The sequence below is a fragment of the Acartia tonsa genome, chromosome 11 (assembly GCF_053477335.1).
Source record: "Acartia tonsa isolate MP-2025a chromosome 11, ASM5347733v1, whole genome shotgun sequence".
Taxonomy (NCBI): Eukaryota; Metazoa; Arthropoda; class Copepoda; order Calanoida; family Acartiidae; genus Acartia; species Acartia tonsa.
The window spans coordinates 24,576,060-24,594,551 of record NC_137270.1 but is presented as its reverse complement, the minus strand read 5'-3'; the positions used below and the strand labels follow the sequence as shown (position 1 = coordinate 24,594,551).

General features: G+C 35.3%; 1 protein-coding gene across 1 annotated transcript in view; it reads left to right on the top strand.

Moving 5' to 3' along the window:
- Positions 1-514: 514 nt before the first annotated feature.
- Positions 515-18,492, top strand: part of LOC145331667 (dyslexia-associated protein KIAA0319) — a 30,530-nt gene continuing 12,552 nt past the window's right edge. Inside the window, exons 1-18 of the mRNA XM_080176448.1 lie at positions 515-712; positions 1,524-1,573; positions 1,874-1,943; positions 2,262-2,321; positions 2,920-3,069; positions 3,350-3,503; positions 3,891-3,949; positions 6,143-6,227; positions 10,488-10,612; positions 11,663-11,716; positions 12,246-12,403; positions 12,994-13,061; positions 13,684-13,751; positions 14,746-14,885; positions 15,801-15,912; positions 16,257-16,321; positions 17,298-17,390; positions 17,777-17,890. Coding sequence (XP_080032574.1) covers positions 1,529-1,573; positions 1,874-1,943; positions 2,262-2,321; positions 2,920-3,069; positions 3,350-3,503; positions 3,891-3,949; positions 6,143-6,227; positions 10,488-10,612; positions 11,663-11,716; positions 12,246-12,403; positions 12,994-13,061; positions 13,684-13,751; positions 14,746-14,885; positions 15,801-15,912; positions 16,257-16,321; positions 17,298-17,390; positions 17,777-17,890 — 1,620 coding nt within the window. The 5' untranslated portion in view covers positions 515-712; positions 1,524-1,528. The remainder of the gene's footprint in view (positions 713-1,523; positions 1,574-1,873; positions 1,944-2,261; positions 2,322-2,919; positions 3,070-3,349; positions 3,504-3,890; positions 3,950-6,142; positions 6,228-10,487; positions 10,613-11,662; positions 11,717-12,245; positions 12,404-12,993; positions 13,062-13,683; positions 13,752-14,745; positions 14,886-15,800; positions 15,913-16,256; positions 16,322-17,297; positions 17,391-17,776; positions 17,891-18,492) is intronic.

Below are 18,492 nucleotides of genomic sequence, written 5' to 3'. Positions count from 1 at the left end.
TTTAATTTAATATCCGCGGAATGATGTCAGTGTCCATAATACTATGCGGTAAATAAGTAATTCATAAGATTTAAAGATTTAAAGATTTTTTTACTGAGTATTTGTATAAAAAATATTCCTCGTATAGTATTTAACGTATTTCTTATCTCTGTGTAATTTTGAATATGATAATTAATAATGTGCAAGTGCATTAGTAAAACACTTGTAGTAATTTTTTTACTAGAAATGTGGATCTCATTAAAGGATAAAATTCTGATTCAAATGTTATAATTACAGATTAAGGATTATTTTATTGTAAATCGGCTTAAATGTTCATTAAAAAATTTTGTTTCAAAAAGTTATTAACTTTATTGTCTTCAATTAAATGCAATTATGCTAAACATGTTATATAGAGTTGATCTCAATTTTTAATTGTTACTTTTGCATTATTCTAAAAAAAATTAGTACCTATCGATAATTTTATTCAACTTGTCAGTGATTCATTAACATCCATTTGTATTTCCATTTCAGATATAAAAATTGAAAAAATGTAACATTTTACTGTTTGAAAATGTAGTAATTATTTCTCAAAGAAAAGTGCTTAAAGAATATTTTATTAATGTGAAAAAAAATCTTCTAAAAATAATATCTATAATGTGAAAAGTTGATAAAATGAAGCTAATACAATAGTATTTTGATCAGTATTGAAGCTATGAAACTAAAATATAAAAAGGAAAAATTAATGATCTTTATTAAAAATAAACTAATAGCAATTTTATTTCTTAAGAACAAGTATTGATTAGACTATTCCTTCTAGGGGGGTGTGACTTTCATATTTGACACCCTCCTTTGATGTTTTTCAAGGGGGTGAAAAGGTGACAAATGTATCTACCCCTTTAATATTAACAGGATGGTGGATACACTACCCTTCTGTATGGTTCTGTATATAAGGTTCGGCTCATGACATATCTTAGGAATTTGAGATACTGCATGCAGTTCAAAGTTTTACCCACCTTGTTTTTAAAACGAAGCTTTTCTATAATTAAATTAGGGTCGGTCCGTTCGTACGTAGCGGATAGCTTTTTTCGTTAATTTAGACCTGTTGGAATTGTCCTATCGATTTGAAATTTTGCATGATGATTCCTGTAAAGTTAGGTAAGAATTAGAAAGCGTAGCAATTCTATAATCGTTACCAGAATGTACGTACGTCCATTTTTAACATTTTGATTTTTAACTTTTTTAACAACAATTTTTTATGAGATGTAATCATCCGATTGTTCTAATTTTTGGGGTAAAGATTCCTATTGCAATAAGGTACAACATTATAAGCATAGCAACTCTATGATCAAGTCCTAAAAATGTCAGTATGTCCTTTTGCAACAAATTTACGTATAATTTTGTCAAAACTTATATATTTAAATTTTGTATATTCAGTTCTTACACGCTACAAGATTTAATGTTCGTCTGTTATACTGTTCCAGAGCTTCGTTTTTATGGATGTTGTCTTCCTTGTTCTTGTTATTAGATTATTGATTTGCTAACAGTGACAATGTGGATTCTAATATTCTTCCTGATTGGACCAATCATAACAAAGGTATGACAGGTTTTTAAACATTATTTTCATTTATATCCTATCCTTATATAAAAGTATCAGGAAGTCTGTCTATCTTATTTGTACCGAAGGATCTTGCTGAACACTGAACCTGTTGTTTCTCCCTTACATTGAAGCATCTTAAAAGTTAAAGGGGAGGGGGGGGGGGTTGTGGGTGTCCCACCCCTCAAGAAAATAGCTTAAAACCGCCACAGGACCAGTAGATATATTTCCTGAAGAGTAGAATCCAGACGGACGGACGGACATCAAGCTACTTTGTATTATAGATATTTCATGTTTCAGACCCTTGTGGCAGATAAGACGACATGTCCGTATATCCTTGACGATCCTTTGCCCGCACATCTTCCATATGGTGAGCAAATTGTTGTATTGATCAAGGACGTCCAAGCTTTTCTTTTGAAGGGGGGGAGGGTTAAAAATCTATACGGACCCTGGGGAGAGGGGGGTAGGTAAAATGGTACCCTCAAAGTATGTTTTTTTTAAAAATAAAATTGGTAAATTATTTTTTTTGGCAAACATTTTGTCGTTTCAGAGGGGTTACCATAATTTCTACACTTTCTATGGGGTTTGTATGATATTGTCTAGGTACATATTAAATGGCAGTAATCTTTTTTTTATACGAAAAATGCTTAGGTATGTTTTAACGGAAACTAATTTTGTTTATGTATAGGTATGCAACACAACATGACTGGAATAAAATTCCAGACCACTCAGCACACAACTTTCGAAGGTAAATGATATTTTATACTTGTTTCAGTATGGCTGCGAAACAGATTATTATCCGCTGGATTAGAAATGGTTTTGAGTCGTACTGAAAAGTCACATATCGTATCGTATTACAGACAATTTTTCTCGAATAATATAAGGAAACTAGTGAAATTACTAGTTTAGGCCTAAACCCCGTCAGGGTCAATGATTTTTTATTTACTATATTCAGAAAGCTGTTTATAATACGATGTGATAAATGATTTACCTATTATTTCGATTTTTTATCTTCATAAATAAAATACTTCATATCAGAACATTTTTGATTTCCCCATGTCAAAAATCAGAGGCCTAAAAATTAACCACTGGAAACCAGTTCTTAAAAATTTATGTTGCTAGCTTAAATCCTATGGAACATTTGTTTGTCTCATAAAAGGGTGGAGATACTGCTACACGCCCCCGAAATAATTCTAAATCTTCCCTGGGCCCCAATTAGAAGCTTCGCTATAAAGGAGAACCATAATGGTTTAGCAGTTATTATGATCTTAAGTTATTGACACATAGTGACACACAGACAGACAACCTCTTACTCTTATATAGGGTTAAAAAATGTTAATTTTTAGCATGTGTGACCAACTGTTGTGGTGATGCTGGGTGTAATGCAGCTATGCTGGTCAGCCAGGCTGATCAATCATCATGTGTATTCATTACCTGTGACACAGATCAACTCTGCCTACCTGCCCAGGAATACTCAGATTTAGATTTCAATACAGGTATAGGTAGTTACCCAGTGATAATGAAGTAGATTGAAAGCAGGCTCTTGGATAAAACATAATAAAAGACTGAAAGACAAATAGTTTTCCAGTTTTGCTTTAAAGTCGATTTATTTCCATTGGATCAAAACCGGTTCTATACCATAATGAAGAGACAGACGTTTTATTCTGACTAGGTACTGAAATCGTTTCCGATTTCTCTAGGAAGGAAGGGGGTACCCTGCTCCAAACTATTTCCAACCTTCCCAAGGCATATTATAAAGAAAAACCATGTGTCTAGGTACCCTGTCAACAGTGAACCTTGTGTTGGTTCACCCCAACACACCCCCCTGGCCAAATATAAAAGTGGACGAGGATGTGATATGTGAAGTGGGGCTGGATGCCACCTCCTGTCCGCCCAACCAACACTGCAGACCTCTTAATGAGAAAAGCAAGTAAGTTAATGTATTAGGTATATATCTTTATATTAACCGGTATAAAAGGGGGTATAAAATCTATCAATTTTTTTTATTTTCATGACAAATAAAATAATTTTTCAATAATTTCTAACAATGGTTTTCTTCAAAAGTATGGCTCACGAAGTCAGTTTTAACATAGCAAATACTATAATAGTTATTTCTCGCATCGAATTATAAACAGCTTTCTGCGAATATAGAATGTACAATTATAAGATTTAAACCAGTTTTTTATCCCGTGCCTTTTTATTCATAGAAAGCTGGATATAATACGATGTTAGACATAGTTTTTTCGTATGGATGAAGACCGGTTCCTATCCACCGGATTCGAATGAATACGAGAAAATACAACTATTTCTATTTCAGAAATGGTATATGTCGGTGTACTGCTGGAATGTTGACAACTAAGAATGGTTGTGTGTCAGGTATAAGTTAGAGTAGTAGCCAGGAAGGTAGGGGACATTGAACTGTTGATTATAATTGTCCCCAAGGTTTTATAAATATTTTATCTCATACGTTGGGTTATAACTTTGGGTACTTTTATTAATTCTTGGTTAGTAGTGTCCAAACTTTTCAACTAACAATTATAATCTACAGAAGGGGTAAATTTGTTTTAAAACGTTAGGGATGTACATTAAGAGAGGGGTAGGTTTCTGGTAAAATTAGTAAAGGTTATGTGTTATAAGTAAAAAACAGTAGTAGAACGATATAAATTTATGTTAACTTTAAAAAAAAAATTGTCTATAGTTCTTTTCAATAAGAAATACACATATTTAGTGAATATTATCGTTCTACTACTATTTTTAAGCCTTAAAACACACACCTTTACGGATTCTACCAGAAACCTACCCCTCTCTTTATCGTTCATTGTCTTATGCCTTAAGACCTATGTAATACTTTTTTTATATATGGTGTATTGACTAAGTTACCTACCATGTATGAGTCTTACCTCTCGATTATCGGGAGGGTGGCATGGAGGTACCCACCCCCAAAATAGTTATCAACCTTCCCAGAATCTAAGAAAATTTATATTGTAAAGGAGAACCTTATCGGTCCTGGAATTTGCGAGATTTTAAGGCACAGACAAAAAAGACCTTACTACTTTTTTGTAATAGGATATGATATAGGAAAATAGATATTAGAAAATTCATGAAGATTTAACTTACTAAAAAATACATTCTGTATTGTATGCAGGAATTTCAAATAATATTAATATTTGATAATCCTTTCAAAGAAAGAAGCTTTAAAAATTATATCCTTTTAAAATTTTAAAGTCTTTTATCTTTTTTAATCAAAGACTTAATATATATATGTATACTAAGTACTTAGTAGTATGTTAAGAATTTAAGAATTGAGTAGTCGTAAACATTTCTTTTTAGTACCTTGCAAAGTTACTCTATAATTATAATGTAAAAAATAGTGGTGGATACGTTTGGTCACTGCTAGCCTGCAAGATTTAAAGTACCGAAAGTTTTGATGCCAAATAATGTAATATCTTGTTTATATAACTTAGGAACCAGTGATATTTAAGGGATAGTTGCATAAAGTAGGGTGAGGGGGGGGGCTAATCCGGTAATTTTTTCGGTTTTTTGAAAAAAATGGGGTAAATATTCATATTTTCAAATGAAACCAAGACTATTAGAAAGCTTAGGGAAAAGACTATCAGGTCCTAAAATGACGTTATACCGAATAGTATCCTACAGGGGACTAAACCGGTAACGTCTTTTAACCTAAAAAAAAAAATCGATGAAAAACGTCCAAACGGCCAGTCAAACATAAATAATCATATTTAGTATAGGTTTTAGGGATTATCCACAAAAATCATAGGGATCGGAATATTTCTTCTATGTCAAAAATAATTTTTTTTTTTAAGACAAGAAATTTCGATTTCTCGCAAAAATTTTCTTTAAAAAAATTTATTTTTTTTTATAAAAAAACCTGTACTACCTATTCACTTTTTGGCCTAATTATTAAAAAGTTCCTATTGAATTTTAGATTTTACCAAAGAAAACCTGAAAATTGACCTTAAAAATCGAATTTGAATTTTTTTTTTAAATAATCGGAAAATGCCCCCCCGCCAACTCTGGTCATTTTTGAAAAAAGTATTAACTCTATTTTAAAGCTCTCAACGGATTTCAAAAGAGCAGACAATTTTTAGTTAAAAGGCTTTTTATCAGTTCTAGGTCTTACCAATTTTTGTGTACACACCTACTGAAAAAATTTCGAAAAAAAAATTATTTTCGTCTGACTTTGAGACCCAAAAAGTACCATTAAAATTCATCTCACAAAATTTTCATTTAATACTTTTTTGAGCAATGGTGGATAAGATTTGGTGCTTTGTTTATGTAGTTTATGGCTTTAATTTCTTTGGATTTGTTCTTGCAAATGTTGATATTCCATTGTTGAAGGATAACCTAAACAATGGATTATTACGAACAATAAAATAGAAAACAATTAGACATCTCTAAATTCGTCGTCATGCTGTTTTTTTTTGTGAAAATCAGCCAGCTATATAAATTGCATATATCACAAGAATACGATTTTCATATCTTTGAGACCCTTCAGTACACAAAGACCTTCTGTTACTTTATTGTAATGAAAAGATTTATTTTTTTTAGCGTCTACAGAACAGCCGACAACTCCAGTGACTACGACAACAAAACGCCCAGAACCAGTGAAAATCAATGTTAAAGTGGCCAACAGGAACGTTTACTCTTTGAAACTATAAGTCTATTTTGCAGGGTGGCAGGGAACATTAGACTGTAAATTGCACTGTTACCCAAAGTTTTATAACCACGTTATCATATTCGTTGACTCACTCCAAAGACAGCCTCTAATCACTGTTTACGCATAAGTGTCAGAACTTACCCCCCCCTTATTTAAAAAAGGGGGGGGTTTTTAATGCAACCATCTCGTAATCAGTGATTAAATGGCACTTAGAATTCGAATTTCGATCTGAAATTTTGCATGAATAATCCTTGGTAGGTCTATTTTCCCTAAATCGAACAAAAAGTTGGAAAAGTAGCGGCTGGCGGCTGGCAGCTCAGCCGTTTAGCCGTTTTTTGCCTATTTTCAGGGCAAATTCATCATTAATTACGTAGGAATCAACTTTTAAAAACTTATTTTTGGTTTAATTCATGGAAAATGATAGCAATAACCATTTTTAAAATTTCTAGTACTAGCTGCTAAACGGCTAGAACCGGCTGAAAACGGCTGGGAGCTGCCAAGAGTATGAAGGGTAGATATGGCTTGTGACGTGTCTATGGGTAGGTTTTTATGGCTGCTGAGCTCAAAAATACTTCCAAAAATAGTGGTTGCCCATCCATATGGCAGCTGGGTAACAGCTGCAGCTCAGCTGGGAGCGGCCAAGAGTAGAATGAGTATATAGGGCTTGTGACGTGTCTAGGGGTAGGTTTTTATGGGTGCTAAGCTCAAAAATACTACCAAAAATAGTGGCGGCCCATCCATATGGCAGCTGGGTAACAGCTGCAGCTCAGCTGGGAGCGGCCAAGAGTAGAATGAGTAGATAGGGCTTGTGACGTGTCTAGGTGTAGGTTTTTATGGGTGCTAAGCTCAAAAATACTACCTAAAATAGTTGCGGCCCATCCATATGGCAGCTGGGTAACAGCTGCAGGTCAGCTGGGAGCGGCCAAGAGTAGAATGAGTAGATAGGGCTTGTGATGTGTCTAGAGGTAGGTTTTTATGCTACCTAAAAACTTATTTTTGGTTTATTTCATGGTAAATGATAGCAATAATCATTTTTTAAATTTCTAGTACCAGCTGCTAAACAGCTAGAACCGGCTGAAAACGGCTGGGAGCTGTTAAGAGTATGAAGGGTAGATATGGCTTGTAACGTGTCTAGGGGTAGGTTTTTATGGCTGCTGAGCTCAAAAATACTTCCAAAAATAGTGGCGGCTTATCCATATGGCAGCTGGGTAACAGCTGCAGCTCAGCAGGGAGCGGACAAGAGTAGAATGAGTATTTAGGGCTTGTGACATGTCTAGGGTTAGGTTTTTATGGGTGCTGAGCTCAAAAATGCTACCTAAAATAGTTGCGGCCCATCCATATGGCAGCTGGGTAACAGCGGCAGTTCAGCTGGGAGACCATGAGTAAAATGAGTACATAGGGCTTGTGACGTGTCTAGTAGGGTGGGTCGATTTTGGACATTTTTTTTCTGAGGCCAAAGCGGGGATCTGCACTCAATTTATATAGATATAATACACCTCTGGATGATTTAAAATTTATCTTAAGTCTTAAAACCGCTGACGACCAGACATTCAATTGTATAGCTATTTGTAAATGGGAGTCAAAAATTTATTGAATCAGAACTATGGCTTCATGGTGCTCCCTGGAAATGCCTTGAGGAGCTGAGTCAGGAACTTTTGTCCGTTTCAAAAAATCTCGTTCCTAGCCTGAGAAAATCTAAAAAACCTCTACAAATTGGACAATTCTCAATAAACCTTTAAAAGATTTGTTTTTTTAGTGATTTCTAAGGCTAGAAACAAGATATTTTGAAACGGACAAAAGTTCCTGATTCAGCTCCCCAAGGCCTTTCCAGGGAGCACCATGAAGCCATAGTTTTGATTCAAAAAAATTTCGAATGTCGTCTTTGCATACTAATAAGTAATGAATTATATATTTAAGTGGTCGTGTTCTAAAACTCAATTTTTTAAAATTCTTTTTCGGTCAGAAATGTTTTTAAGGTTAATTTTATCTGTTGCATATCCCCGCTTTGTCTAATTCCGATATGAACCCACCCTAGTGTCTAGAGGTAGGTTTTTATGGCTGCTGAGCTCAAAAATACTTCCAAAAATAGTGGCGGCTCATCCATATGGCAGCTGGGTAACAGCTGCAACTCAGCTGGGAGCGGCCAAGAGTAGAATGAGTAGATAGGGCTTGTGACATGTCTAGGGGTAGTTTTTTATGAATGCTGAGCTCAAAATTACTACCAAAAATAGTGGTGGTCCATCCATATGGTTGCTGGGTAACAGGGGTAGGTCTAAGCTCAAAAAATCTACCAAAAATAGTGGCGGCCCATCCATATCGCAGCTTGGTGGTAACAGCTGCAACTCAGCTGGGAGCAGCCAAAAGTATATGTTGTAGATATAGCATGTGACATTTCTAGAGGTAGGTTTTTAACTTATTATGGGGATGTTGAGCTCTAAAATACTACCAATAATAGTGGGGGCCCATCCATATGGCCGCTGGGTAACAGCTACAGCTGAGCAGCAGCCGTTACCCTGATGCCATATGGATGGGCCTTACTATTTTTGGGGAGTATTAATAAGCTTGACACCTATAAAAATTTACCCCACATATCACAAGCTACCTATGTCTTAAACTTTTACTTTTTTTTGTTGATAACTGTTCTTAGTCAATTTCAGCTGTTTAACAACTAAATCAATACTGAAATATTCAATATTTGGTTATCCTTTAATAGTCCCAAAAAGTGCTAACAGCTGAGTCTTAAACAACGGTTTACTGCACAGCTGCAGCTGTTACCCAGCAACCATATGGATGGGCCACCACTGTTTTTGGTAGTTTTTTTTTGAGCTTAGCACGCATTAAAACCTACCCCTTGACACGTCACAAGCCCTATGTACTCATTTTATTCTTGGCTGCTCCCAGCTGAGCTGCAGCTGTTACCAAGCTGCAATATGGATTATGGATGGGCCGCCACTATTTTTGATAGTATTTTTGAGCTCAGCATCCATAAAAACCTACCCAGACACATCACAAGCCCTATCTATTCAATCTACCTTTGGCCACTCCCAGCTGAGCTGCAGCTGTTACCCAGCTGCCATATGGGTGGGCCGCCACTATTTTTGGTAGTTTTTTTGAGCTTAGCACCCATAAAAACCTACCCATAGACACCTCACAATCCCTATCTATTCTTTCTACTCTTGGCTGCTTCCAGCTGCCATATGGATGGGCCGTTACTATTTTTGGTAGTATTTTTGAGCTCAGCACCCATAAAAACCTACCCCTAGACACATCACAAGCCCTATGTACTCATTCTACTCTTGGCCGCTCCCAGCTGACCTGCAGCTGTTATCCAGCCGCCATATGGATGGGCCGCCACTATTTTTGGTTGTATTTTTGAGCTTAGGACCCATAATAACCTACCCCTAGACACATCACAAGCCCTATCTACTCATTCTACTCTTGGCCGCTCCCAGCTGAGCTGCAGCTGTTACCCAGCTGCCATATGGATGGGCCGCCACTATTTTTGGTAGTATTTTTGAGCTCAGCACCCTTAAAAACCTACCCCTAGACACGTCACAAGCCCTATCTACTCATTCTACTCTTGGCCGCTCCCAGCTGAGCTGCAGCTGTTACCCAGCTGCCATATGGATGGGCCGCCACTATTTTTGGTAGTATTTTTGAGCTCAGCACCCTTAAAAACCTACCCCTAGACACGTCACAAGCCCTATCTACTCATTCTACTCTTGGCTGCTCCCAGCTGAGCTGCAGCTGTTACCCAGCTGCCATATGGATGGGCCGCCACTATTTTTAAAATTATTTTTGAGCTCAGCAGCCATAAAAACCTAACCCTAGATACGTCACAACCCATATCTACCCTTCATACTCTTGGCAGCTCCCAGCCGTTTTCAGCCGGTTCTAGCCGTTTAGCAGCTGGTACTAGAAATTTAAAAAATGGTTATTGCTATCATTTACCATGAATTAAACCCAAAATATGCTTTTAAAAGTTGATTCCTACGTAATTAATGATGAATTTGCCCTGAAAATAGGCAAAAAACGGCTAAACGGCTGAGCTGCCAGCCGTTACTTTTCCAACTTTTTGTTCGATTTAGGGAAAATAGACCTACCAAGGATTACTCATGCAAAATTTCAGATCGAAATTCGAATTCTAAGTGCCATTTAATCACTGATTACGAGATGGTTGCATTAAACCCCCCCCCCCCCTTATTATAATTTCAAAGTCAATTTTGTTGGGACTAGAACCTTGGAGCTGCCCATAAGTAAAACCAGTTTGACAGCCTACACGAACCCAACACCCCAGGATCTAACTTTTGATTGGAAACTTGTCAGTTTTAATCTGGCAAATGATCAGAATAAATTTCAAGGTAAATATTTTTTTTTTTTGGGGGGGGGAGGGCTATTTCTCTTAAAATTACCATCCCAAAAAAGTTATAAACCTTCCCTAAACCTATAGGAAGTTTCACTGTAATAAAGAAGAACCAAATGGATTCAGCGGTTAGTCAGATCCTTTGTTAATCACACAGACAGACATCCCAAAACTAGTGATGGGAATCCGGATCCGGAATCCGAATCCGGAATCCGCCCAATTTTCGGCCAATTTTGGAATCCGAATCCGGATCCGGAATCCGTTTTTTATAGCGGATTCCGGATTCTAAATTGGTAGGCTAAATTAAATTTAAATAGGTTATAAAATACCAAACACATTTTTAGGACATACGTAGCACTTAAATTTTTAAATTTACTTATGTGATGTAAATGTTTTAGTTATGCTGGAAGTCAACACTTTAAACAAATCAAGGCTTCAACCAAGTAACATAGTGATAAATTAACGAAAAAAGCTATCCCTCTGTGACGGACGGCCTTTTAAAATACTGCTAGAATCCGGAATCCGAATCCGGAATCCGCCAAAAATAAGAATCCGTCACTTTTTTTGACGGATTCCTTCAGAATCCGGAATCCGAATCCGGCCCAAAAATTCGACGGATTCCCATCCCTACCCAAAACACATAGTGAGACATCCTGATACTTTTGATATAAGGATAAAGAAAGAGCTTTGTTAGTATACCAAGGGTGACAATTTTTTTTAGAAGCTGATCTTTTGAATAAATAAAACTTTACTAATATAAAAAAAAGTGAATTATAGATGTAGTGCTCATTGGTCACTGGAATTTTCACAAAAAATATCCGACAGCTATCTTTAATAGCAGAAGAGAAAACTGCAGAGGAACGATGGACAGACAAAGTGAGATAGAGAGTAGATGCTGAGTTGGTTATGGGAATCTATAAGAAAAAATAACTATCTTAAACATAGCAGCTGAGATGATTATGTTTCCTGTGTATTGTGGCTGGCAGAATGTCGGAAATTTTAAATTATAATGTAGCTTTGCTGCAAGTAAGAATTATTTTATTTTAAGGTGTTGAGTCCAATTCCAACAGTGCCACTCTACAACTGGATGATTTGGCGGAAGGTGAACTTATATTTTCTTGTTAAATTTGTGATTATTTATTCATAGAGACGCATGTGATAATTTATTCATAAAGAAGCATAATTTGTCTATGAACAGTTTTAAAAAAAATCTTATTGAAATTACAATTCTGCCAATTAATGGTTAGAACATGTACAAATTAAGGCACTATGGGGCAGCTGTTTCATCCACATATCAGCCATTAGCTATACGTAGTTGTATTTCTTAGGATAAAGTTAGCTTTTCCAAAAATTTCCTCCCTCGTTTTATTGGAATGAATTATTTGTGAACAATTTTCGTCTGCTGGAAATTCTTATTTTAGTTTGAAAGATTATTGTTTGTTACAGCGTTTCTGGGGTTAAAAATCTATAAAAGGAAAAGGTCGTTGTTGTAAAATTCTCGCAATTGAGGCTTTAAGTGGCACTTAATTGTGACTTTTCTAAGTCACCGAATGTTTAGAAAACTTTGGGTACCCAGCATAACTTCATTTCAATGTCCCCTTTCTCTCTGAATCAATCACTTTTTTGTTTAGGTGTTTACATCTACCGTGTGCATGTAGCCTCCCAGACCCTACCTGGTGAGGGCGAGGCTGTGGCTAATATCACTGTCCTCCCAGTTCCAAGGGTCAATACGCCTCCAGTGGCTGTCATCAAACCTCCAAACCAAACTGTGACCTTGCCAACAAATAAGGTATTTAAATTATATTGTTATGATATTATACATATATAAATATGATAGATACTCTTTTACAATATTTAACTTGAATAGTTAAACACAGTATAAATCAAGGAGGAAGTGGACATTGAAAGGTAAACTACACTGGTACCCAAAGTTTTATAACCAGATTATCTTATTAAATGGCTCAAAAACAGACTTTTATTTAATTTTGATGGGTTGATAGGTACCAAACTATATTGTCAAAACTTTTCAAACAATAATTTTATTATATAGAACTGGTCTGATCCCTCAGTTGAAATATACACTAAAATCTGGAATGTAATTCTGATCCGAATGTAGTTTGTTTACTTAATAGATCTTAAAGGATGAAACAATGGACAATAAATTAGCAGACGTCCCCAATTATTTAGATGTTATGTAGATTTTAATTATTGGTTGAAAAGTTTGGACATTGGTAGTTTTCGAATCATCAACCAATTATAATTTGATTTATCACACAACTTCTGTTAATAACAAACGATGGATCATTTTTTTTATAAAGCTTTGGATATTGATAACCAGTATAATTGAAAGTTGAATGTGATTAATCTAATTGTGTTTAGGCTGTGCTAGAAGGTTCCCAATCCAAGGATGATACTGACGGATTACAATATACTTGGAGCATTGCAAGGTAAAGCATTGCACATTTTAAATTAGTTATTAATCGCATCGTATTATAAACATCTTTCCGCGGATATAAAATATACAATTATAAGATTAAAACCATTTTTTTAGCCCCGAGGTGCCGAAGGCACAGGCTAAAAAAACTGGTTTTAATCTTATGATTGTACATTTCTATATTCATAGAAAGTTGGATATAATACGATGCTAGACATAGTTTTTTTCGTATGGATGAGAACCGGTTCCTATCCACCGGATTCAAATGAATACGAGAAAAAGTTTTCTTTGATTGGAATCAAAGTGCTGCTATGTTAGATGCGTGATATTAATTGAGAATAAGAGTATGGAGAATGCGTTGGCCCAAAACAGGCTAGGCGGAAGTCCTTACTAATAAGACTTGAAGACAAATACATTGCAATCAAAGGGTTGGTTGTCTTCAATTGGGAGGAAGGGGACATGGACTGTTAATAACACTGGTACTCTAAGTATTATAACCACGTTATCTTATTCGTTGGCTTTAAAACTTTGAGTACTTGTATAAAATTCTGATTGGTTCGCCCAAAACTAGTAATGTCTCAAGTTTTCAACCAATAATTAAGATCCCTGAGTATATCTACAATTAAATATTTTAGTGGACCTGTTGGTTATGATCCAGAGCTTCCTTCTGTCCCTACATTAACGCTCAGCAATTTAATTGCAGGTAAATATCTTATTTATCTTGATACAGGATAATGTTTATAGACATACTTTAGGACTTGATTATAGAGTTGCTTCGCTTATAATATTGTACTTAGTTGTCCCAGGAATCAATATACCCAAAATCAGATCAATCGGATAATTAGATCACATAAAACTTTGTGGTTAAAAAAGTATAAAAATCAACATGTTTAAAATGGACGTACGGTCATTCTGGTAATGATTAAAGAGTTGATACGCTTTCTAAATCGGATCTAACTACTACAGGAATCACCATGCAAAGTTTGAAATCGATAGGACAATTCTAACATGCCTAAATTAACGAAAAAGCTATCCGTCTCGGACGGTACAGACGGATGAAGCGACCCTTATTATAGAAAAGCTTCTCTTTTAAAAATCCTCTCTACATAATACTTACTAGACGCCTCTAGGGGCACTTGAGGGAGGAGTGGGGAGAAGTCGACCCTCCACTTTGTATGAAAGTTTCTGAAAAATTAGGGGGGCGGAGGGGTTATTTTTTTCCCAGCGGTGGTACCCTGTCCAAAAATAGCTATAAACCTTCTCATGTAAATTACACTGTAACCAATGGTTTTATAAACACGTAATATTATACATTGGCTCAAAAACTTTAGATTCTAAAATTGAACTTTGATTATTACGTTCCAAATTAGTAGTGTTCAAACTTTTCAACCAGTAATTTTATTATTCAGGTAGGTATATTTTTGGTAAACATCATTGGGGATGCATATCCATTTATTATCCATTGTCCTTTGAGATCCCTGAATTATAAAATGCAAAAAAGATAAAACGTAAAAAAAGAATGGGAACTTTTCTTTGTCTGTGTTTATATTTTTGTGTAACGCCACCACAAAATTAAAATTTGAGATTATCTCACTTCCCCCTCCCCCTACTGCAAGTTTGTAAAGGTTGCCTCTAGGGTTAAATATATAACCTGTTAGTTGAAATACGCAACACTTCAACAATTAAAAATACTTCAGGAAACTATACTATCAAGCTAACAGTTAAAGATGCCGAAGGTCTGATTGACACCACAACATCTAGTCTCACAGTATTGAAAGAGAATGATTATCCGCCAACAGCTATTGCTGGAGAGGATAAGATTGTGTTTCTGCCTCAGGTAACTCAAGTTTGTTTCTTTGGATGATTAATAAAGATTTCTTTAAAAAGAGCAGTTTTGAGAGGATATTTGATTATTGGGGTATAGTCCCTTTCGTGGCAACGCCTCTCCTTTCTAGCCACTTTGAGGGGCTCGATCCCTGCGGGGCCAAATACCTAACCCTGTGGGGCAATTACCTAACCCAATATAACCTGACCTTACCTAAGATAACCTATCAAAAGCCATTTTGAAAATACGACGAATCACCCCTTAAAAGGCGTTGTCACGAAAGGGACTTTAACCGATTATTGTTACGATTTATTGGGTTTGAATCAAAAGGTTGGATTACTAAGTATGCCCATAGCACCTAGAGGTTCCGTATTCGAAGGGGCAAAGAGGGGCTAGTAAAATAGTCTAAAACAATCCATCTAAAAATATACCTAGTAACCTAAAACCATCTGAGGAAATATGTGAAGCTTACCTAAAATAGATAACCTAAAACTTTAAATATGGTATTAAAATTATTTACAACAATGCTCTTTTTTTTATTTTCTTTGGTTTTATCTTTGTTTTATTTTGTTTTGTTTTTCTCTAAATTCCTTTATCTTTTTTCATCTTTCTTATTATTTACTGATTTCTCTTACATAATATAAATGTTTATTTGTGTCTTATTTACCATCCTCTCAACTCAATTATATTAAATAATTTCAATTTTTCCCTTTAAAAGGGGCTTCAGGAATCAAATATACTATCCCGATTTTGGTCAAGATAGTACTCCTGTAGCTCCTGGTGCATATCCTGAAATTTTCTTTTTTTCCTCCAATTTTTAATCGGATAAGCAGTTATTGAGATCTTAAGCTCCAGACAAAAAACAAACCTATTGATCCTTCTAATAAACCCTAGGCTACAAAACTAATATCTTTGTACTCTTTTCAGAACAAAGTAGTATTGAATGGCAACCAAAGTTCTGACGACCATGAAATAGTTACCTGGGAATGGACAAAGCTGAAATCTGACGACAGTGTTGAATTGCCAGCTGATATTACAGGTCAACTTGGAGTTTCTATTATTTTGGAACATTCTGTCACTTTGTAAATGAGGGAATAGTTTTTGTTTAAATTATTTATTATAATTTTGTAATGAGGGAGGAGATTTTGGTGTTATTACATTGTTATTTAAATTCAACAAACAATATAATTTTTAGAAGGACACTTCTATGTTTATAATTCTCCAGGGGAGTATATTTTCAAACCTAGTTGAATTCCCCCCCCCCCTTCCCTCTCTACTTTTTTTTCCAATTTATATAGTGAAATATGCAATATTTTCCCCCGGGGGGGGGGGGGATAATAAAAAAAATATAAACCCCTGAATAACATTAATCTTCATGTTTAGGAGCAAGGACACCTTATCTAACTGTTGGAAATCTTGAACAAGGAATCTATAACTTTCTTTTAAAGGTAACTTTATTGATTTTGGTAGGTTTATATTTGATTTAAAAAAACTTACTCATTTATTTCTTTTAATAGTAGCTAAGAATTCAAATTTTCTATTGAATAACGGACTGACTAAGACAGCTTTGCTTCTAAACTAAAGACTTCTATAATACAAAGTAGAATGATGTCTGTCCGTCCGTCTGAAGCATAAGATCTTGGTAACCACTGAATCGATTGGATTCTACTCTCTTTAGGGAACATACCTACTGGTTATTAATAAGGGAAGAATATATCAGATTATTTAGTTTACTTATATCGAGTTTAGGTGTTGGGTTCGAATAAAGCAAGAAGACTTCTTTTCTAATATTAATTTTCTTTAGGGGAGGGTTGTGGTTTCCTTCTTTTAAACATTTCTTAGACATATGTGAAGCTTCACTGTAAATGAAAACATCTTTGGTTAAGCGGTTACGCTACACACACTTACAGAGACAGACAGACATCCTTGCGCTTAGATATAAGGATTAAAAGAAGTAATAATTATTTCTCGCATCGTATTAAACAGCTTTCCGCGGATAAAATGGCACGGGCTAAACAAACTGGTTTTAATCTTATGATTGTACATTTTTATATTTGTAGAAAAAGAAAACTGGATATAATACGAGGCTAGACATAATTTTTTTATATGGATGAGAACCAGTTCTAATCCACCGGATATTAAAAGGTTTCGAATTAATACGAGAATAGTTATTTCTTTCATCGTATTATAAACGGCTTTCCGCGGATATAGAATGTACAATTATTAGATTAAAACCAGTTTTTTTAGCCCCGAGATGCCGAAGGCACGGGCAAAAAAAACTGGTTTTAATCTTATGATTGTACATTTCTATATTCGTAGAAAACTGGATATAATACGATGCTAGACATAGTTTTTTCGTATTGATGAGAACCGGTTCCTATCCACCGGATTCGAATGAATACGAGAAAATCCATATTTCTTCAGGTGACCGACAGTGGCGGACAATCAAGTACGGATGAAGTGGCGGTTTACGTGAAAGCTCCTCTTAATGTTCCACCTAAATCTAATGCTGGACAGGTACCTACACTTTGTTTGATAAAATAGTCAGGTGTCTTAAGGGATAAGACAAATAAATAGAAATTTTAATGTCTTCTTATCTAAAATTTTAATTTATTACATAGAATAACTAAATAATGCAGGGAGGGAGGGAGGGGAAATTGGGCTGTTTATTAAACTAGTCCCCAAAGTTTTATAATTACGTTTTCTGATTTGTTGGCATAAATTTGGGGACTTTAATTGGATTTTGTATGGATGTACATTAAGTCAAGTGTCCAAACGTTTCAACCACTGATCTGTAATCCACAGAAGGGGTAATTGTGTGTATCATCATTGGAAATTCACATTAATTTATCGACCATTGTCTTATCCCTTTAGATCCCTGAAATGATATCATATGTGTTTAGGATGGTGAGTACTCTCTGCCACTGGCGTATATAACCCTGGCTGGAAGCGGAGAGACCAGTACCAGTAACAACAATATAACTTCATACCAGTGGTCTCAACTATCCGGGCCAAAGGAACCAGTCAACTTTTAATTAAATATATAAATAAGGCTAGTAAAGTAAAACAATAGAGGGGGGGGAGGGTTAATTTACTTTATGTTGCTAGCAGACGAAAAAGGCCCCCAACACTGGATACAGATAATTGTCGGTTTTGATTAAAATAAGTGGTTAAAACGTCACTCAACTAAATAAATCAACCAATCGAAACTCCATAAAATTGCCCTAAGTTGTTAACCTAACGAATAAAAAAAAACGTTATTATAAAACTTTGGGTACTAGTGTTAGAACAGCCCAAACTCCTCACTTCCTGTATTGTCCATTTATTTTAAGTTTGACTTTATCGAGGCATTTGATAAACAGATGTTTCTTCTTAGTTATCATTTTATGGCCATTTTTACTGTTTGAATGGATATAGAATACGTGGATATATTGTCAGGGATAAAATTGTGGACAATTTGAATTTAGGTTGCTAATAAGGACTTCATTTATTAGTCAGTTAGTTCATCCAGTAGGAGGGGAGGGAATAGGGGTAAGGGGGTGAATGGGGGTTATCATTATTTTACCAATCTACGAGTATCAAATTATCAGATTACATGAAAATCTGGTGCCACATCCAA